The sequence below is a fragment of the Zonotrichia albicollis genome, chromosome 2, assembly GCF_047830755.1.
Source record: "Zonotrichia albicollis isolate bZonAlb1 chromosome 2, bZonAlb1.hap1, whole genome shotgun sequence".
NCBI classification, from domain to species: Eukaryota; Metazoa; Chordata; class Aves; order Passeriformes; family Passerellidae; genus Zonotrichia; species Zonotrichia albicollis.
The window spans coordinates 69,384,486-69,407,779 of NC_133820.1; the positions used below are offsets into that span (position 1 = coordinate 69,384,486).

The window sequence follows — 23,294 nt, forward strand, 5'->3', positions numbered from 1 at the left end:
AGATGAACATTTTCTGAACATTAAAGCAACACATGAAAAATGAGTCTGTTTGTAATACAGATGGACAGAAATTGTACCAGAATAAATCAACCTCTTTGCACTTTTCTTACACAAAAACACTTACCCATTTGACAAGTAAAGAAAATGGTCTCAAGAGGCTGAATATTTTTAAGATTAAATTACCAAGCTATGTTTTTAAAAACAGTAGCATCCTGCTCTTCCCAGCTCAGCTGAGGATCAATCCAGGTGCTATTTCGCAAGGCAGTATCCAAAGACATTTCTCAGCCTGCCATACTGACTATCAACAACAACAAATTGAGCAGCACTTCCATGATTTGCCTTTCCTTGTCATATATTCACCCTTCTAAACATCACTTAGTAGGTAAAGCAAGCTGTGCAGGTAAACAGACAAGAAAAAATATGCTATTGTATGTGTGATGCTTTTACAACTGCTCCTCATTAGCTTCATTAATTTTACAGCATTTTCTAGAGATAGGACAAGTCAGTTAATCTGCTGAATTTTTAATTAATTTGTTACTTTATCAAATTTTTTAAGCAGTCAATAATCTGTTCTGAAAAATAATGGAGAAAGCACAACCAGAACTCAGTTTTATTTCTTTTTGTTAAGAACAATCTCTCTCATAACTGAAAGGCAGAAAAAAGTGTTTCATCCAAAATAATCAGATATAAATCATTTTATCAGGAAGGGAATTATCAACAATAGAATCTCACAGAAAAATACAAACCCTCTACTTCTTACAAAGACATGGGAAGTTCATTTTTAAGAACAGAGCAAAAAGCCATCTTTAATGCATCTATTTTAACTGATACTTTAGAACAACTCTCTGCAACACATTTTATCCAGGAAAAATAAGGTAGCTATATGAAAACAACAGCTAGTCAGTTCAAAATCATTAAGCAGAATGTTTTTACCACCTACCATTCACATCATTTTGATTTTGCACAATGACTCATATCGCTTACAGATTCCACTTCAGAAAATTAGCAACACCACCATTTCATTTGTCTCCTTTCAACATGAGAACTGTCATGGTTCTATTTTTTGCCAATACAGACTGATACACCAGTGAAAAGAATGACAAACCCTAAATGTGCATTAATTGATGGCTACTCTTTTAACAGGAACCAATTAAAGCTACTGCATAGGAATAAACTATGTTGATTCAAGATTCTTGTATTAGAGCACTAGTTATATGATGCAACTGTAGTACTTGTATAGCATGTGCTATTCCCAGGCAGGTTTCTCCCAGTAGTCTTTTTCACTTTTTCCAGTGAAACTGTGCCATGTCTTGCCAATATAATTGCAACACAGTCTCTAAAGTACTTAGAATTATTCTTTTCTTTAAGGGTCGACTTAAAATTTTTCATGTCTCTTTAATGAAAGTAAGGAATTGTGACAAAGTGTGAGGAACCTGATAAAAAAAATCCATACTTTTTCTTCCTTTCAAGGAAAAATCCACATAATCTGAGCATCCATCACTGGATGAACTACAAATGCACGTTCTGGTGAATAAATAATTAAAGCATCCAACCTCATATTAACTGCTCTTAGCCACTTACCTCTGGCTAAATAACCTAGAAAATGGAGTATCTAAATTTTGTATTTGTAGCACTTCAGTAAGCTGTTGGTTGTACCTCTAATGATAGAGTTTGAATGGACACTAAAGGTTTTTCAGTCTTGCACTGAATGCACTAGACTGTCTGTGCTTAGGAGATTTAACTCAACTGCAGACAACTTAGTGCAGCAGCCAAGTGCCCCAAGAAGCACCCACACTGAGCTGTCAATTAAAACTTGCTCTCTCTGAAGTGTGAGATCCATGACTTCAGGATTCCCCAAAGCCAGCATGAGATTGCTAGGATGCTACATAACGAGGGAGGTATATGTGCTCTGGGATATGAAGCACGATGCAGATATGTGAACATTACTGAAGAACTAACCCAGGAAGTGCTCCTGGAGCCATGTGCAAAGCAGGTACTCCTGTTTGTTCCCTGCTATTATCAGTCCTGCACCAGGCTCATACAACTTGGCTAACCTAGACAAGCAGCAGCCTGGAAAATCCATCTAAACCATGCCATGTAGACCTAACTTCTTCAATCCCACTGCCATGAAAACCCTTGCAGAAAACCTCATGTTTACCCCAATTGCTAGAAATTAAACATACTCTGTGACTTGAAATAAAAGCATGTCTAAATAACTACTTGACAATTTCAGAGATCCTTTAATATGTAAAAGAAGCAACCAAACCCAAGAATCCTCCTTCATAGCCCCAAAAACACACCTAGTGGAAGCTGCTGTCTGCAGTCCTATCAGTCATTCTGTCTGGAGTTGCCGCTCTCAAGCTGCACTGAACATGAACAAACCCCACTACTTCACAAATGAACAGACTCAAGTGTAAGGTGGTGCTGAAAACTTGCCAAACGGGGTCTGTCATATGTCCTGTGACTCAATGCACTGTCACAGATTTTATGGCGACCCTAAAGATAGGATTGTTTCTTTACTAATGAAGAAACAACCCTATATTAAAGACTGTTTTAAAATTTTTACTTTAAAAGATATAAAATTTAACAAAAGAAATGAAAAAGTACTTCTGAAAAAAACACAGTTAAAAGAACTTTTCCAAGCTGGTAAGGGATTATAATTCAGTAAGAATACACTAAAACTGGGACAGAATCATAGAACATCTTGAGCTGGAAGGAATCCGTAAGGATCATCATTCGAACTCCCTGCTCCTTGCAGGGGCATAACTGTACATAACTTTACATAACTGTAAAAGATTTCAGTTTCCTTTTAAATAATCTTAACATTTTAATTATGACAGTAAATATGAACAATCAATGTTAAGAAACTGTGCAGAAGAAGCAGACATGAAAGTTATTGCACAATGTATCTGCTGAATCTCCTATGACCCAAGGCTTCAGGTTTCAGTTTTTGGAACTGGATTCCAACAAGTCTTTTGCTTCGTTTATTTTGGTTGCTAAGTAAGGTGATCCACCTGAGAAGAGAAAGGGGAAAAGAATACTGTTTACACATTAGTATTAAATACCAAACTATCTCACTTGCAGCATCTCTTTATTATTCATTTTTATTATCTCTTTCCTACACAGATCCTTTTGATATAACTGACATTGATAAGAAGTAAACTAATGGATAAGGAAACATGAGAAATGTAATCAAAACTGAAATCACTGTAGAATAACACAGAACAACTTGTCTCAGAGAGAAGACTGAGATCTGAAATCACTTTACATCCTGTGATTTAGTAGCAGTGGGATGCTACTGCAAATGCATGCAAGGTCAGCTGTCCTGAACATTCATTCAAACCTAACAGCAATTACGTCCGCTCACACTAAAAACTGAGAGGTAAAATTTTAAAATAACTTTGACAAAGAATTATTGTGCAAGCATCTCCTGTGTAAGATACCCAGAGTTCCCAGCCAGAACTCATCACAATAAAGTTATTTAAACATGGTACACCTTCTAATTCCTAGTGCTGAACACTGCCATTGCTCTACACTCCATCTAACCACCTGATTACAGTTCAGCAGTCTTTTTGTGGCTAGGGTTTTTTCAGTCTCCCCTTGAGTGCCAGCCATGAGCCCACAGTCACCCAAAACAACACTGCAAGGTCTGTATCAGTAACTCACCACTTACTACAATACACCTATATTTTAATGTGAAAATGTGATTCCAGCAGTACCGTGCACTGCAAAGCCTTTTCCAAGGCATTTGCTCAACCTAATTCTTTTCATTCACCATTTCCTTCGTTCTATTAATCAGAAAAAACAATGATAGAAAAAACATGCAGAGCTAGTTGTAGACATATACAAATAAAAAGGTGAGGCTTGCTCAAAGACTTCTTTAGGTCATTGCTGCAGGAATTCAAATCAGTGTAATTTCATACTGTAGTATATCAACCAGAAAAAAAAAAAAAAGAAAGAAGTTTTTTTCCATGGTTTGGTCTTGTTTGAGTGCTTTAGTTCTAAGAAGTAAGTCGTACTGGAGGAAAGTGAGGCAGGGCAAGGGATGAGTGATGAATTGACTATTGAAAAAAGAAACATTTTTTTCTTTTTTCTTAAATCAAGTAGCTTTGTAGCAAGGAATAGGATTATTACATTGACTACTGCTTCTTTCACAGAGTAGGTAAGAGGATCAAACAAACAGTAAAGACTAAAACCTGCAATAAACAATGTATTCCAAGTAATTTTAAAATGTGAATTGATTTTCTACATGTCTAGAATACAGCATCCTAAAGTAAATTCAAATCTGTTGGAAGTGTTTTCACTACATTTACATCCTTAAGTGCCATATTAATTTTGTAGCCCTCCAATGAGAGGAAATTCAATCTCATGATTGCCTAAGTGTTTGTTTACAATTAAGGCAAGTCCAAAAGGTTTCTCTCTTCTTTTTTTTTCTGTGAGGAAATGTTCTTTCATAAAAATTCGTAACTGATAACTTAACATACAATGTATCAATATAAAAACACTTTAAAACTGAACTGTAAAGATTAACAAGCAACCATTTCAGTAGTACTCTCTGGGGATGTTTTCATGCAAATTTTTATATATTTCTTATTTATTTCTAATATTTCTCTCTCCAATAGTTTGGATTTCAGAACACATGTAACTTAAGATCTGCAATTACTGCTCTTTCATCTATCATTTCCACGTGGTAAAATATTATTTCAAAATTACATTATACCATTGAATATTATTTTAAAATGAACATCTGTGCTACCAACAGCCAGAACTGATCTATACACAAGCAAACAAGCCTCTCTGTGGTGCCACATGTTCAAGTTTACTCCAGGCCCTCACTCTGCAGCTGAACATATTAAGGTTTTTTTCTGCAGCCATGCCAGAAGAGCTTCAGGGGCATTGAGAAGCACAAATCCCTACAACTGGTGCTCCCACTGAGAAAACGCTCGGTGTCTCACTATCACACAGGAGGACTCACTACATCCATCCAAACCTACACTGTGCCCAGCTGCAGGGGCATGAAAGCTCTCAGAGTGCAGCACTAAAATCTTTGTTAGGGTTGTTAGGATCTTCCTAACAGGAAGCATCTCTTAACATACACTCAATATCCACATGGAGATTCACAATTCTCTTTGGCTCACGTGTCTACATACTGCTACATAAAATGCAGAAGTTCATTATTAATAAAACTTGACCTAATAGGAACTCTGGTGGTTAAAAGACTTTTGACCACTGTAATATATTAGAAACAAAGACGAGAATTTCCTTTCTAGGTCTGTGCAACTTATACATTACAAAAACAGTAAAAAATGAAAGTTTGAAATCAAACAAGCAGGACAGCTTTCACACTAAACTGAGGGATGAAGAGAGAAAAGCATCAACTAAACACTTCCCATGGCCAGTGGACACACTTTTCATTTTCTTAAAATGGGATGCTGGTAGGGAGCCTATAATTCTGTCAAAAAGAAATAAAAACCCTCCGATTTCCCCTTTTTGACTTCTGAAATACAGTGCAACTCTTCACCATCTGTTATTTTAAAGCAGAGACAGCAATGAACATATGGGCTTTCTTTCTCAACCAGCTGTAGTGTAGTTAAAGTTATAATAATAGCCTTTCCCTAAGATAAATTTACATTAAAAACCCGGCCAGTAAAGCAAGAATGCCCAGCTTTACATTCTTTCCAAGTGAATTCCATAAAGTCTGAAATTCATAAATGATGTACTTAGTAACTGCAAAACATTTCCCCACAGAAAATTACTTTCATGCATGCAACTGGTCCATCATAGTTCAAAACAGGAATTTTATTTTAAGGTAAAATTTTTATAGCTTATTTTCCCTTATTTTTCAAGAAGTTTTTGCCAAGTGTGGAAAACTGGTCCCCGAGCTCATGGTCTTAACCGAAGCAGCACAAGTACAGAAAACAACTTTAAATAAAAATGAGTACAACTGGTTCATAAAGCTCAGTTTACCTGAGATGACACACAGAAGCTCAAGTCAATAAACAACAAATATTTGCAGTTGATGTGGTTATTTACACAGTCAGAAAATTTAAAGGATCTCATTTAAGCCTCTTCCTTTCCAGCCCAAGTTAAGAAAAGCAATAATTATTTACCTTTATCAGGATGATTCAAAATCATGATTTTCCTATGCGCTGTTCTGATTTTGTCCTTGCCAGCAGATGGACTGCAAAAACAAATTGAAGTGCTTACAAGAAATGCCAGAGCACTCAGGCTAAAAATTAACAGCTTATACTGGTTTCAAAAATAATTGAAACTTGAGATTTTCACCATCTTGTGGACAAAACATAAAACTGCATCTCTGAGGAAGCAACAACAACAAAGGCACATAAGGCAAAGAGAGTGACATTTTTCAAAAGCCTGTGTATGTGACACATACAAGTATCTTTCAGGTTTTTGTAGAATGTAATACATCCACTCATTCAAAATAAAAAATTTGAGGGGGGAAAAACAAGATAGCCCCAGCAGTTCTAGGGTATATCTGGTTGGTTATTCTAGCATTAAATGCAGAAAACACAATTTTTCCTCCAAGAAAATAAATCTCTTTATGACCAGTGACAAAACAACAAATATTTAATATTATCACATTTTGTTCTACTGTAAATATTTTTATAGCAGCTATAAATATTTTTTCTTTCTACTGGGGCCTGAAAATAATGCCTGTATGTGTTATTTTTTGCAAAGCTGTTCAATGTGTTACATTCAGGGACACATTGATTTACAGGTGTTGTCTACATAATATTGTTTACTTCAATGACATACATAAAATATGTATTTGGCCTAAATTAAATACAAAATATGTACCTTACCAGACAAATAACCACTTATGAATGCAGTATGCCAACACAGTAAAACTCTTGTATGCAAAAGGATAGTTTGAATGGTTCAGTTTTTTATAATTTGTTAGTATGCAGAAATGAATCAGTGTTTTCCACTTCAGGTGACTTCTTAATCAGTGATGATTCAATTAATTAATCTTCTGTAGATACAGCTTGAATGCAAGGTATCAGCCCACCTAAATTCCCAAGGTAAACAACCTCTCTAATTATTATTCTGTCACAGTGAAATTAGGGTATGTTGCAAAATTAGTTCACAGAACTGCATAAAAAAGAATGCTTCAATTGAACAGAAAGTGACGTAGAAAGTAAGAAACAAACAGAGGGTGAAGGATCTTGGATTACATAGATACAAAACCAAAATGATTTATCACACAACCATAAATAACAATCATCTATATTTTGATTTGTACTGCTGTTTTTAATACTAAAAAGGAAAGATGTTATACCACATTTAGAAGCTCAGATGGTTCTAAACCATAACTGGGGAAAAGAGGCAATTGAATATTACAGAAGATCATGCAGGTTCTGCTCAAAGAAGCAACTGTGAAAAGAGGGGTTTACTTCAAATTTCCTTAGTTTATGAGATATTGTTTATCCCACAATGGGCTCTAAAGATTCTTTATCACTAGGAGAAAAATAGATAATGTTAAAATCACATTTTCCTTGACTCGCAATGTGACTCACACCACCATCATGCTGCCTTCTAACATCACCCACTGGCCAAGAAGTCTGTCACTGTGGTGGGAAAAGCTGATATGCAGGAAGGCAGAGCTGAAATTCAGAGGCACCTCCAGGGGCTGTAGGAATGGGCTGACAGGAACCCTTCACAAAATTCCACAAGAATGGGTGCAGAGCCTGGTACTGGGGATGAAGTCTCCCTTGCAATGCAGGAGGCTGGGAAATGTCTGGGTGGGGAGTGGCTCTGCTGAAAGGGATCCAGGGCACAACAAGAACAATTCTCCACTGCAGTATGTTACCATGCCTTCAATCCAAACAAAAGTCACATTTCTTCTGAGCATGTTATTGTTTGCTTTTTAGTTTAAGCAGAGTATTAGAATAATTTATAAGCCATTAGAAGTCTTTTACAAAAAAAGTTATGATTTTGGCAAGCAGATTCCACATTCTTGCAACATGCATCTGTTTCATTCAATACTTGCTGAAGTAAAAACATATTGATGCAACACACCTACCTTACACCTAAAATAAGACTTGCTTCTCGCCTACTCATTTTCTGTTCAAATCCTCCCTTATAGTATGATGAAAGAGTCTACAAAGAAGAAAGGGAAAAAAAGCAATAATTAGTTCATGCACAAGGTGCCAGGAACTAAACTGTAGTTATGTGACCTCATTCAGAGCATTATATCCATCTACAATTTATTTCAAAGGCATGGAATGACTGGAAACCAGGTAATATGAAAGGACTTCTCCTGAGTGATAACATATACAAAAAAAAACTTTAAAAAACCTACCTATGTTTTCACAATCTTCTACTGTTGATAAGAGATATTAATAGCTACAACCACTGAAATCCTGCCTCCAGGAGAAAAGTCCAGAATCAAAGTACATACTAACATAGGATGGTACAGTGCATGTGTTGGGGAGGGCATGGGAGGGAAAGTAGGATAATTGTTGAGAACAGCACTGGTACCATCACAATGACAAACGCCAAAAATGGCAACATTTTGGCATACATGGATGTTAGGGACAATCACTACAGATATTTCAAAAAGCAAGTTGGTAAAAAATCTCAATAGATATAAGAATAGATTTGATGTGAAGGAATGTTACTTCAAAAAAGTGTATCATGAGTTCTTTGAAGGAATCCTGAGAAAGAAACAACAACAAAAAAGAAGAAAAATAAGAAACAAGAAAAATAAACAGAAAGAAACAAGGGAAAAAAACGAAGGCTTAGCATAAAGCCACAACCTGTTTTAGGAAACCACTGAGCTGGGGAACATTGGAAAATAGTGAAATATATAGGGAAACCCTAAGTCTTTACATCCTTCCTTCAAAACCAATGACTGACAACTATAAGAAACAGGACCTGGGGTTAATTTTTTAAACTCATTGTCCTATGAAACTTTATCCACTGCTTTAAGAAGGGAAGAAAAAACAGTGGGAGAAGAACATTAAAATAGAGATGGAGATGAGAGCATATCATTACAGCTACTGTCATAGAGAATGGGTTGAAAGTATATTTGTCTACCATAAATCTATTTAAATTATGAAAAAAACCTGTGGAACCATCACTGATGGTTAGCAGTGATCACAATGTGAATGTTGCTATAAGTCCCAGAGGTAGCAGATGTAGCTCCAAGCCTTGGCGAACTGGCACACAGAAATCACTCAACAAGACTAAAGTCTTTTCCTCAGTGCAAAACCTATCAACTGAGGGAAAATAAGCTTCTTTTGTTGCTATCAAAGGGAAGTCTGGCCTGAGAGCTCAGACTATTTTTAAGTATTCCCATTACCCCCAAGTAAAATGTGCCTGGCCCTTGAAAAAACACTCTTCTCACTAAATAAAGCCATTCATATTCAGTGAGAATTTTGCCTTATGTCTACACAAGCTCTCTTATATAATTTCAAAACCATTATATAGCATTTAATGTGCTCTGTCTATGATATCTAAGAAAAGCCTTTAAGCTTAGGAGAGATATTCACCAAAAAGCATGGTTCAGAAATACTTCACCTATTGCTACCACAATGTCACATGCAACCACAGAAGAGATTTTTTTTTAGTGTGTTGTTATCGCCCAAAAGGAATTTTATTTTCCTTCTCCAAAACCATGAACAAAGTAACCACTACTGTAACACTACCAGTATCAAAGCTGAAGGAACTGTGGACATGCCATGCCAACAATGAGAACCTGTGGAGGAGCCACTTCTGCAACTACAAGGAAACACCAACCAGTCTGGAAAAGTGCACATGGACCTGACAGGTTAGAGGGTGCAACACTAAAGGAACACACAGCGTTCCTCTGGTTCTCTGAAGGGAAATTATGACAATAACTTAATGAACAGAAGAGCAGAACTGCACAGAAATTTGCAGCAATGCCAACAATTACTACAAGCAAAAGAGAAAAGCGTACTTTAATGCTCTCTGAAAGTTTTTCCAGAAACATTTGCTCCCAAAGCAGTCTAGGTGCAGGTGGTTTCCTGAATTCTTCTCTGCCCTTCAACTCTGACATACAATTCTAATGCAGGAGAACACTAGCTTGCTATTAATGTAGAGAAGAGCAGCATTTGAAATTAACACAGCTTGTCTCTGTTCTTGGTAGATTTCATCTAAAACACTATTTAAAGCGAGAGACTAGGGAGGAATGGCTGCAAGCTTACATTCAGAAATATTTTTTCATGTTTTTAAAGCCTACTTCCTGGACACTGTTCTAACCTTAGGAAGCCTTGGTTCAGCTCCAAAAGGAATGAAAACATAAATTCTGTAACCTCTGTCTTTTCACACACAAACAGTTTGCTGAATTGGTCTCCATGAAAAAATATTTTCTTCTCGTAAGTGAAGGATGTAGAAACAATAATCAATTCTTAAATTAAGATCTCCATCCTAAGCAGAATTTAAAGCAAAAGGAAATTACACATAAAAGCATTTTTTTCCATTGGTTAGAAAAAAGAGGAAAAAACACTGAGACTTCATTTTAGGCAACACGTAGGCAAATTTCTAGTTCCCTAATGAAAGAATTTTTACATGCTACTCAAACTAAAACATTTTTTCCTAGTTGTAAATTCTAAGTAATGGTTGGAAAGATATTTTTCTGTTTTGAGAACTCCTTGATGAGCAGGCAGCTCTAGACACTTGATTATTTATTAGCTCCAGCAATTGCAAAGAAAATTTTGTACTGGAAAAATCATTGAAATGAGCTCTTCATTCCTTTGTACTATTTGGGGGAAGGGGAGGAGGTATCATTTAATTTACTTAATTTCCTTGCACATTATTACTGTTTAGCAATTTATATAAATCCTCCTTTCTGAACAAATGCTAATAATAGGTTTGGGGCATAGGGAAGGACAGAAAATGGCTGCACTTGCTTTGCAAACATCTATTCCGTCTTGCAAATCTTCACAAAAGCAACCAGATAAGAAAATCCAATGCACAGAGACCATGACATCTTCAAGATACTTTTTTTTATCATAGCACATAATCACAAGCATAATCACTGTTTCCATGCCAGATAAGAGAGTGAAAACACCAAAGCTGAGACCATACATTACATTACATGGAGTAGTGAATTTTTCTGAAAACTGTATGTTGGCTGTTCCAGGATGAACACAGTCCTCCACCAGAAAGGGAACAAACACCAGAGGAAAAAAACCAAACACAAAAAAAACCTAGAACCACAAACTATTAGAAGCTGTGATATAACATACAATTTTGCTAATATCAACTTTAACTTCCTTAACTTCAGTTAGGAAAGAAATCTTTTAAAATGGACTGCATTGTTCTCTAGAAGCTTTATTTTCAATTAAGGACAAGAGAGACAGTTGCTACCCTTACCTCTCAATTCAGAACTCCCTGAGTCTGAGCAAAATCAGATCCAATAAAGGAAATACAGTGAGAAAACCTAATGATGTGCTACAGAAGACATAATTTTCTTATGGAACACAGAGTTTCATGATTGTGGGATCTGAGTATTTTGATAGTTTATTTGGCCTAGAATTTCTGTGTCTGTCTTCAATATCTTCTATCTGTCATTCAATCCTCAATATCATTGATTCCACAAAGAAAGGTAATGAATGCTACCGAAATACTTGCTTCTTTATTTCACACTTTAAGGAAATATTAATAGTACAACTAATGGCACTAATTCTGAGGAAGAAAAGCCAATTGACTACTTAGAGCTATGCAACTACACACAGAAACAAAACTGTGTCACTGAGACCACTGACAGAACTACACACAAACTAAAAAACCATTTCTGTGGGAGCAAGCATGATGACTTGCCACAGAGTGGAAATACAATGTTTCCTCTAGTGTCTTTCTCCACTGAAAGAAAGATGGTAGAAAACTTCAAGACTAAATTACAGAAACATTTACAAATACATATTCTTAAATATAAAATGACTGTCTTATATGAGATGTAAAAATTAAAAATAAAGCTTTTACTTGCCTCTGCTTACTATTTCTGACTAAAAGATGAGTACAGCTGTTGACTGTACATGTTACTTATTTATGTAAGTAAATAGGAAGTGTAAAATCCTTAAGATACAGCAAGCAGCATTTTAAATTATCACTTCAAAATTGCTCAGCTTGACCTTTCCCAAACCATTTATTAGTGAGCACACAGAAAGAATAAACTGCGTCTGTATTACCTTGTGTGATTGAGAGGGATCAACTGTGACTTCTAGTGCAAACAGAGCAGGGGACACATTGTAAATGGAGGAGGAAGAGTGGGGGTTTACAGAGGGAGGCAGCTGGCTTTTCAACAGTCAGGTGTTCACAGACTCTCAAGGAAAAGAAGGCCATGAGGGACAAGGCTTCATTCTAGAAAGCTAGAATAGCACTGAAAATTGTTAGGTGCCTTCACCATAGAAACCCAGCAAAGTAACGCTGAGCCCAGACACTGAAGGTCACGAGATTTTTTTTTCAGTAAGCACGGGTAGAAGTACCAACTTCTTGGTAACCTTTGTCAGTACAGTGTAAAGGGCAATATGCTGTCAAGAAACGTGATGAAAGTGCTAATTCACTAATTAAATGCAGCAGCTTCATATTCCACAAAGTCATGCGAAACTACTAAAATTAGCACTTTGGAGAATAAACGCTTATGTAGGATTTTTGCATTTAATCTTTTCTCTACTGTTTTAAAGAAAATAATCCATTGTTAAGGGAAGAAGAAAAAAAATTGAAATATAAACTGAGAAAGTAGTAGTTGTAGAGTAGTAAAAATCAAATAATCTTGGCCAAGAATTATACAAGGATCTTGAATTTGGACCATGGTTGTAGAAGAAAAATATTATCACTATCCTCTCACAAATATAAAGCCAGAAAATACACACAGTAAATGGCAAAGAGGAAGAGAGTTTTTACTGTCTCCAGTAGATCTCATCTTACACTGAAAACTTGTGCTTTCAAGTACAGAAATAGAACAGCACAAGAGATACTCTACTGGAAATCAACACACAATTCTGGGAACAAAGGCAGGATGTGAAAGCAGACAGAGGATACTGCTCCAGGGACTAAGAACACTTAGAATGCAGAAGCTCCTGGTTTGCTCTTTATGGCTGTTCATGAATTCTGCAGGACTCAAAGTCAGAGGTAAAAATGAGATAGGTCTGTAATGAGCTTGGCTCAGTCAGTATTGAGGGGTGCAGTTTCCTAGGAACAGACACCTCTCCATGCAGTAGCATGTCACATTTCAATGTGTTAAAAAGAGTCACTGCATGCCTTCTTATGTGAATGTATCTGAATTTAGATTCTCTAGCCTGTATCTACAAATGGATAGAAAAAGAATGGCTGGAGTAAAACAGCTAGGGAGGGAGGGAGGGTGAAGACTGAAGCGCTCCATACTCTGAAGCTACATGTACTGCCAGCTACATCTAGCAAGTCTGCAAGTCAGCCTGTATCTCTATCATGTGAAAGCAATTTAATTCACAGTACCTAAAGTCCCCTCTGTTGTTTTGGCAGGCAATATGGGAATATCTCAAAAATTTTTTTTGAAATAGGAAAAAAAAAATTGACAGTGGTCTCACAAGAGCAATGCAATAAGAGCGACAGAGAGCAAAAAAAGTTTTCTAGGAGCACTGTGTGTGGCTGAAACACACGGCAAGCAAACACACAGCCCCAAGAGGACAGCTGAATCTCCTCCCCAGGAAGCTTGCCTTGACCAAGCTTGCACCTTCAGCACAGGAACACCAAGTACAGATGGCAAATGAATTTGGAACTCAGTGTCTGTCTAGACAGGCTCTGTGCTGCAACTGGCCTAACATTAGTGGATACAATGCTAATATCCTGAAATAATATCCTAATATCCTAATTATTTCCTGAAAAATATACCAAGCCTACCTTTGGTATATTTTTCAGGAAATAATAACCTGCAACAACTACTCCCTGAACATGCTCACCCATCAGCATCATGAAGGGAATAGCATTCTTTTGCTGTGGGTTAAGTGTACACAGACTATGAACTCTGAAGGAACATTCTGCTACAAGCAGACATCTAGCTCACTGAGAATTACTTCAATCAAACAGGAATGGAACACATGTATTTACTTACCAGAGGAAAACACAGCCACTGAAGCAGTAAGTAAATGCTCTCAAATATTCCCTGCATATGCATCCCACACAACACTCTACTTCTTGATTTTTTACCTCATTATTATATTTTTTAACCAGCAGGAAAAAACCAAAGAACAAAAACCTGGTTAAAAGTTCAAATTAGCTGGGGAAGAAGAAAAAGACAACTCCTATGTAAACCAGCACACAAGCTCTCCCATTTCCATGGCAACCCATCCTAGAAGTTCATCAATTTGTCTTCCTGATTTTTAACACTGTATCTAAAAGACTAAATTCTTTCACTCTTAGCTGCTGGAAATGAAACTGCGTGTCATCACTTTGCAATATTTAGGAATTAGTGACTTTCTCACCACGTACTTGAACAATTTATCTTTACACTTACTAGTAAAGGGTTCCAAAACAAGGAACATCAGTAGAAAAAACTGCAACTGTTTATCAAACTCATAAACATCTTTTCATACAGCTTCATCCATAGGGATTTAAAATATAGAAGATAACATGACAGAACTTACACAGCAGGGAGCAGCCCTACCCTGGGAAAAAAATATCTACCTGGCACTTTACTATATTTAACATAAAATATCTCCTTTCTGAATACTTGAAATACAAAATCATAAATTTAGCATAAAGTAGTATCCAAACTTACAGAAGTTGAAATCCTCTTTGCTGCTTCTGTAACTGCCTGCTCCAATGGTTTCCAAACACGGAAAGCATAACGACCTAAAAAAATATGAAGGTTAAATGAAATATTCACTAAAATGCAAAAAAACACTCCACAAACAAGCTCCAACTTATGTTCATCACTTTACAGCAGAAAGAATTTTGTTTTTTAAAAAACCCAAACTATTGGGAGAGGGAGAAGATTTTTAGTACACTGCATCTGAAAACCTAGTCATGGACTGCAAAGACCCATTGTGTTTACTCACTATTTAACTCACTAAATAAATAGATTTAAATACATTTCAATATGATAAATGAAGATACCTGCCTTGTGAACTTTAAGAAAAAGGGTGGTTCGAAACATTAGCTTTGGGTATACATTATTTATTAAATACTCTTCAAAGGTTATGTCTTCAAAAAAAGAAATCCATGTACTACAAGTTTCTTGCTGTGATGCTGTATGCTTAATTACACACCTTGTAAATACTGAATTTTTAATTTCGTTAGAAAAAGATGATCTTCTGGGATTCAGAGCCATTCAACTCCCCACTAGCACTGAGTGTCTATAGCCAGGAAAGACTAGAGGGATTCCTGTAAGGCTGTGCTCCCAGAAGAACAAAGCAGCTCTATCAACACCAGAATTAAGATTTATGCCATGTTACTGGAGGGTTTTCCATGTAAATCCTCTCTCCTCAATTACTGTTTTAACTATTGTTTAGCAATGTAACTTAATATTACACACAATGGAAAAACTATTTATAAAATGTGGCTCTGCTTCATTCAAATAGCATCTTGCATTCATTCTTACAACACATATCTGTAAGTTTTAGTGATCTAAGCCTGTGCCTATGGTAACACGGAAGTCAAAACTACATTAGACTATCTCTGTTGAAATGTTGCGATGTACTATTACTTCACTGTCTTCTTAATGCTTTCTGCTAACCATTATTTAATGTTAAACTCATACCCTGTCTTCATACTAGAACACATTTTTCAGAATAACAAACAGTCCAGATGCAAAGAGTTCACGTAATAAAAAATGTAGTACGGAAACAGTTAGTATGATAAATCACTAGTCACTAAAACCTTTTATTTTCCTCTATTTCAATTTGTTGAGTATCACCTTATCATCACAGCATCTGGTTGCACTCTTCTGTACTAAAGGGCCTCTACACTGCAATATGTTATTAATTCAATAAACTTTTCACCTTTCATTTTGCAGACAAAAAGCAGATGGAGCATTTTAGCTGCTGTCCATGAAATTACATTATCCAGCTTTCTCCACCTTTTTCAAAAACAATTTTGGAATTTATTACTTTGAAGGTGGACACAATTCTTATGACTTATATAGGTGGATACAATTTTCCATAGTACTCTCGAGCAACCTTTCCACTTTCCACTATTTATATTTATAAAAACTTCATTAACCATTTTGGAAACCACAGCTCACAAAGTGAGAGTTCTGTGGGTAATTTAACTTACCTGCAAACGCAACAGTTGCAACGCCAAGTCCGAGTGCTATCATAGTCTTGGCCTAAAGCAGAAAAACAGGAATCAGAATAACATGTGAATTCTAATTTGATATTTACACACCTTTTACTTTAACGAGGAGCAGTTCTGATGTCTGATATGGACATTTCATTTACAAGCTATGAAAGCAACAAAAGTAAGTTCTGTATTCCACCGGCTGTTGGATTTTATAGTTCCACCACTGTATCAGGTTTAACTTGAACTACCCACTAGCAAATCAGTGAACACACACTGAAGTCAGCTCATAGTATGCACTGATATAAACGCAAGGCATAAAACCATACAGCATTATTTGAAATTACCTGTGCTGTCTAGTTCTACAAAACAAAATATCAGTTTACTACAAAACCATGAAAAACTAACTTCCATATCAGATGTATGTATTTTCGTACACAGTGATTGAAAAAGTCAGGCACTTCAAGAAGGGTAAGAAGTATTCCTGTGTTGATCAAGAAGCTGAAGAAAGATATGAAGTAAATCTTGAAGAAAGGACTGCCTTCTCACATGTTTGCAGAATTCAGGAAGGGTAACAAGCTCTCCCCTTCTGAAAAGCCTCCACGCAATCTTTGAAACAAAGGAAATAATCATCTGTGGTGTATTACCTGCCTTATCATACAACAGTTCAATAATGCCTTGAATTTCCCCCTAGGAAACCTGAGAAATCAGATTAGGTTTATCTTGAATTCAAAACATAATGACAGTGAAAATGCTTTTATCATCAGACTGTCTCTTCTATATATGACTTACTTCCACAATTATCCCATAACTGGTTTATATGTTTTATACCTTCAATGTGAATGCCCTAGTAACTGGATCTGGAACCCAGGTGCCTTTACCACTAAGATTTCTGGGGCTAAAATATACTTTCTTTTCAATTGTACCCAACCTCATTTCTAGACTGTGGGAGCAGGGGAAGAGTTCAGAAATACTGTTTTCAAAGCCTTCCTAGAGCTGGCTTAGTAGGACTTAGACCATGGGTTGGCAACTTGGCCAGAAAGAGGCAGCTGTACAAGATGCAGGAGCTGCCCTCACGCCCAGTGGCTCCTACAGCTTTGGCTCTGAAGGCCAGTGGCTGTGACTGCTGCCTGTAGCACTGAGCTCAGGACAAAAGTTCCAGCCTCCTCTGAGGTCACCAACAGAAGCAGCTGTATTCTTCCAGATCTAGCATCTGGATGCTGCAGATTTTAACTAAACACCTACCTGAGGGGGAATTTTTGCCTTAGATATTTGCCTGTATATTACATTTTTGTAATTTAATTCTTCCATTTCAGCGTGGTTTTCAGTCTCAATAGTAGCATTCATTTCTAAATGTAAAAATAATATAGTAGCTTTATGTCTGTTGTTCCTTTCAGTTCCACAAAATTTCCTCTCGTCTTTTCCCCATGAAAATGTTTAAGGATGTTATCTTAAATGGTAGATGATGTAAAACTGTGAAGCATACAGTTCATCTTCTCACTAAACTAAAACTCTTTTCACTTCTTCTCATAAATCAGTTTTCCCAGGCTCTCAATACTCAAACATCCAAAAAAGATTCCTCCACTTAGACACAAACCACAAACAGCTACCTTTCTGGAAATATCCTAACCCTATAGGAATTCTATATTATTCTGTCTTGTGGTTTGTGACCATGGATTAATATTCAAGAGTTTCCTTGACTTACTCAGACTGACAGCAAGAATCTTTTACTAAGTGGTTACAGTCAATTAAGAGCTCAACAATGTGTGAAATAGATCACGCTGGCAAAAAAAAAATTATTAGCCTTTGATTGTCGAAATTAAGTTATACTTGCTTTGCCACCAAAAAGGTGGTTTAAGTCAGCAGTTTACAAGACATGCAGGTTGCAACAAGGCATTAGCAGCAGACACCTCATCACAGGCAAGACCAAGCACAGAGACCAGACTATTAACACCAGGATTCTGTCAGTTCAGTGCAGAGGCAGCTGAAGTGATTTTGCACAGTAATCTGGGAGAACAATGCAGAGACCCCCGAGGGCCTCTGACAGAGTCGCCATGTCCGCTGGAATGCATTAGTCCAATCTCAGTGGAAAGCACCAGCAGCCAGTGGAAAGCTACTGCTGCCTGGAGTACAGAAGGTAAAACCAAACCATGGCAGCAGCCCTTGAATAGGAGCAGGATGCAGGATGAAGTGGAAATAAAGACAAGACAGAAAACTTGGTAAAACTGGTACAAAGCTCAAGCCAGAGAGGAACAAAAGACTGTCTACACATTTAAGTGAGGCATCAGAAAATCTGAGAAATACTGGTTTATGGTAACTCACCTTATTTGCATTATGAGCATGTTAGAGAAGAGTCACTTGCCACATATTAGCAAAGAAGTGATAACTTGAAGCACCAAAGCATCGTGAATGTTATGGTGAGAATGTATCCTAACTATAAACATGTGATAAAGACGGAATTTGGATCAGTGTGAGATTGCAAGTTTGGTCTTTTTCTTGACACAGACTATCATAAAAGCAGTGGCAACTTCAAGTACTAACCAGTAAATTCTTGAAGTCCAACTTGACTCAGTTTCCTTTTCCGTGCTCTCTCAACTCAGCTGAATATTTAAAAGAATCAGTCAAGGTCAGCCTGGTGCTTTGAAATGTAAAGTCCAAAGCTTTAATTAAATGCACTCCTTTCACGTCAATATTAAATGAAAGCAACTCGCTCTCTCTGTGGAAGGCAGCAGTTCATTTACAGCATGCTAATACAACTACCACCATGACAGTTTTTGTCTCCTATTGCTTGAAATTGCATTTCATAAGGGATAAAGAAATAAATACATACACACTGGCTTTCAATTATGACAGAATTGACCTTCTCCCCCCTCCAAAAATGCTGTTAAGAAACTTCCAAGATGTGGATTTTAAATGAAATCATTATGTTACAATCCAAGAGGGAAAAATCAAGAAATAAAATATTAAAAACTAACATCTGTCCCTTTCTTTATTCAATGAATCAGCTCCCAAAGGTTAGTCATCAACCCCATGCTATTCTGCTGATCTCAGTATTTTAATTTTACAATGTAATTCAGTCTTCAGTAAGAAACCCTGCTAAAGGAAGCTAATGAAAAAGTTATACTAAATCTGTAATACCTGAATTTTCTTAATCCTTTTCAGAAGTCAGTGTAAGAAAACACAACCATTAGAAAGGCAACTGCCAAGACCTGGTTTACCTAAGCATTTGGCAAAAAAAAAAGACCAAAAAGCATATTAATTAACACACAGTATGTTAGAAAACAGAGAATTTCTGTTTATTCCTTTAATATTTAATTCTCCAGTAGCCTTAATTTTTTAGCAGAAGGAGGGGAGGATGAGATATTATTTTTGTGAATCCCCAATCCATGGTGCCCTTCCAACTTAAATATACTCAAAAAATTACATATGGAGTTCTTAGCATTAGAGCTTCTTCTTCTTCTATGAAGTAGAAAAAAGTTAAATTTATAAACAAAAGGAGAATTTCAAATGCATCATTTTAAAACTTCAGCACAACACTCTTACATCTGACAATAGGCTGCAAACGTAAATGCTTCCCAAATATTAAAACCTATCTGCCTGCATACGATTTGGATTTTATACTGGTTCTTTACTACAACTAGTGGAACACCCTTCTCAGTCAAATGAAAAATATTTTGCTCTCCTCACTACTAAGTTTCACACACACACCAGGAGTCCTACAGTCTTTTGCCTCAGAAACCTACAGTGAGAAGAACAGAATAAAAAGCACAGAGAAAATACTAATTTGTTTTCATGGGTTGAATGGCATTTTGCAATTAATCCATGCTTAATCGTGGACCAGCAAAAAATAGGAAGTAGGTACCTACATTCAACTAAATACACACAAGTATAAATTGCTTAACTAAACATTTTCAAGGTTTGGGTTGTTTGTTGTGGGGTTTTTTTAGTTCTATACACTGCTAAGAAGTAGGATACAAAAATATATTAACTAAGTGTACAAAAACATTTCTGAAAATAGATATTCCCTTAAATAAAAATTCTTGACTAGAAATATAAATGATTGTTTGGTATGGAAGATAGAACAAGGCTTCTATTCCTCAGACTTTATTGGAATACCACTCTGGAGCAAACTACCTTTCTAACACTATATGGAGGCAGAACCACTGTGAAGTGGGATTACATTATAAACTCTATGGAACCAATTTGATTTCATAATCTAGTAGTCTCCCTCTAGTCTTAATCTTCCTATGAAATTTAATTTGTTTTCCAACAGCGAATTAAAAGTAATTTCAGTTAGATGCTGTTCCCCATACTGACACAATTCTCACGTCATTTGGTGTCCCTTAACTTCCAGCAACCTTTTTGGTTTGTATATAAAGCTACAACTACAACTAGTTCTGGATGGTTTTTCATAGGAAATGGAACGAGAGCAAGATGCACTAATAGAACAATTACAATAAGGTATTCAAATCAATCTTCTTGGGTATGCACTAATTAACAAAGGCTCCTGCGGGTGATCTTTCAGCAGAGACCCCTCATGCTTCCACTGCTGCTCTTCCATTGCTCCAAACGCTTTTGTAAGAGAACTACGAGAGTAAATGTGACCGTGATCAAGTGACTTTCAGCTAATAGCCTGGACTAAGGAATAAATTCGATAGAAAGCTGTGGACATTCAGATTTCAGTCCTCTAAAGACCCACTTCAGCCTCCAGACCTCTCAGTAAGAACATGACAATACACACAACAAAGCAAGCCATGCTAACTCCAAATGCAGCTTTTATCTCTGATGGGTAAGAAGGCCCAAAGACTCAACAAAATTCTAGAAATTCCCTGCCAGCATTCCACAGGGAGAATGGCCATGACAATAATGAGTTTCAGAGCCAGCTTCTTAAGATTACACACTTGCTGTTAAATACACAAGAAGACTTTTCTGTGGGGAAAAAAAAAAGTCCTAGACTGTAGTAACAATGAATAACTGAGAGAACTGTGATTTTTAAAACTGTGTTTTAAAGAAGTAGAAATATTGTAGAGACAACTTCACACACACAATTAGGTTAGGCAAGTAAGACTTTAAGCCATTTAAAAAATGTGAAAACTTCACCATCTGGGGCTTTAAGCCATGTGCTTTTCCCAGTTCTCTTTTCCAATGGGAACTCACTGTTCCCTGAACTAGCTGAAGTGACAGGAATGAAGAAGTGGGATAAAATCCCAGCATCCTTTCCTCTAGAGCACGATAGAGCACAGGAAACTTTGGAGACACTGCCTCCACCCAGCCTTTCCCACAGCACAAAGTACCAGATGAGAATTACTTTTCTGAAACAGAGCTCTACAAAACCTTCAACACTCAAACCTGCCTGTGGTAATAACATTTGCACAGTGGGTGAAAACACATCAGGTATCACCTTTCACGGCAGGGAATGGAATTTTTGGCCTTGTTTGTGAGTGCTGGGGCTGAAGCGTTCCCATGTACCCTGCTGTGGAATCCCAGCAGATAAGGGACTAATGTACATGTTCCAAATACACACTGGCTGTGGAGACAACCAATGGCTCTCGGTGGTGGCAGACAAGAACTGCGGGGAATAACCAAGGACTGTTGGCCCTGGGACAGACAAGAACTGCTGGGAATAACCAAGGATTGTTGGCTGTGGGAACGAACAAGATGTGGCTGGAGAAGGGGGCCATGCAGAGGCAGGGCAGCGCTTTTCCCTGCTCCAGCTCCTGGAGGTAAACACAGTACAGTGCAAGGATGAGGCCAAGCACTGGGCACGGACTATAGAGAGGGGATCAAGACCACCAAGGATCCCCCAAGCCCTCCAGCCGGTTTCCAATATTTCAGAGAGAAACCTGTCTTCTTGGCAGGGAAAACCTATCCATAGAAAAGTATCCCCAGGCACCCCCAGGACATTTCATCAATTGGACTGAGGCTCACTTTTCCTCTTTTTCTCTTTCAAGTCTGCTTTAATTCACATTTTCTTTTCTCTCTCCCCTTTCACCCTACCCCGGTATCCAAAACCCGCATCCGTGTGCTTACACAGTAGGCCAGAGCCAACATTTCCACACCGGCCGTGTAACACTAATTAAACTTCCCGATTGAAGACCCTCTGCCTTCCGTCGTTCCCCGGGACCACGAGCACTCACGGACCCCGGGTGTGCCCTCCCCTCAGGGCTGCGAGGTCATGCCCGCTGCCCGCGCTGCAGCTGCACCCGCGGCACTGGCCCAAGCCCCTCTGCCCCAGCCCCCGGCCCCCTGCCCGGCCCGAGGGGAGCGCAGCACGCCTGGCCCGCAGCCCCGGCCCCCGCCCCGCTCACACCCGTCACCCTTCACACGTGTGAAGGCCGGGGCTACGGACGGGGCAGCAGCCACCTCACGCCCCCGGGGGTGGGGGTCCCGCCGTGCGCTCACCAGCCCCCGGTCCAGCTCGGCTTGGCCCTTGCCGGCGCCCGTAGGGGCCCGGGCGTACTCGGCGTAGCGCAGGCCTTCGGAGGAGGCCGCAGCGCCCTCCATGATGGCGCGAGGAGGAGCGAACGCTACGGGTGGGCCGGAGGGACAAACAGCGCGGCAGGACGGAGCGCGAAGGGCCACCTCGCGTGCGGCCAAGGCAGGCGCGCCGCAGCCCGGGAGAAGCGGGAACCGGAGCGATAAGGGATAATCAGCGCATGGGATCAGGATGGGCAAAACACTCAGGCCACACGGAAACTATTCCTGCCCATCTTCAGAATACAGGATTTTAGAAAGAGGGGGCGGGGGGGATATATGTGAAGGAAAGAATAAAGCGTAAATAATCTGGGAAAAAAACCCGCTAAAATGCGTTTTAAAATTTACATGCTGGCTTGCACCTCAGTTGATGTCTGTGTATGTTTCACTGTCTTTATACTTCGATTCCCTGCAAAAGCCGCCACTTTAGATTGTAGCTCACCCTTCTGGAAGTGCTCCTCACTTGATGCCTCCCTGAGCAGCAGTTGTCCATCACCTTTTGTCCCACAGCACAATCAGTGAAATGCTCTGCCCTGTGTCCGTACAGCAGTGAAGCTGCTCTTCCCTTGTGCTGCTTT

General features: G+C 38.1%; 1 protein-coding gene and 1 long non-coding RNA gene across 3 annotated transcripts; both read right to left on the reverse strand.

Moving 5' to 3' along the window:
• Window positions 1-596: 596 nt before the first annotated feature.
• Window positions 597-22,803, reverse strand: DNAJC15 (DnaJ heat shock protein family (Hsp40) member C15). Its single transcript, XM_005487309.4, has 6 exons — window positions 22,645-22,803; window positions 16,240-16,291; window positions 14,744-14,817; window positions 8,045-8,121; window positions 6,111-6,181; window positions 597-3,014 (listed from the first exon to the last, which is right to left on the reverse strand). Exons 1-6 carry the CDS (start codon window positions 22,744-22,746, stop codon window positions 2,944-2,946), a joined length of 447 nt encoding a protein of 148 aa, XP_005487366.2. The 5' UTR covers window positions 22,747-22,803; the 3' UTR covers window positions 597-2,943.
• On the reverse strand, window positions 16,298-22,638 carry LOC141728218 (uncharacterized). Of its 2 annotated transcripts, none has more exons than XR_012579046.1 (4): window positions 20,698-22,638; window positions 19,381-19,460; window positions 18,784-18,842; window positions 16,298-17,591 (listed from the first exon to the last, which is right to left on the reverse strand). It is a non-coding gene; the product is annotated as an uncharacterized LOC141728218 (long non-coding RNA). The 2 variants fall into 2 exon arrangements; XR_012579047.1 differs by having other exon boundaries at window positions 18,784-18,880.
• Window positions 22,804-23,294: the final 491 nt, after the last annotated feature.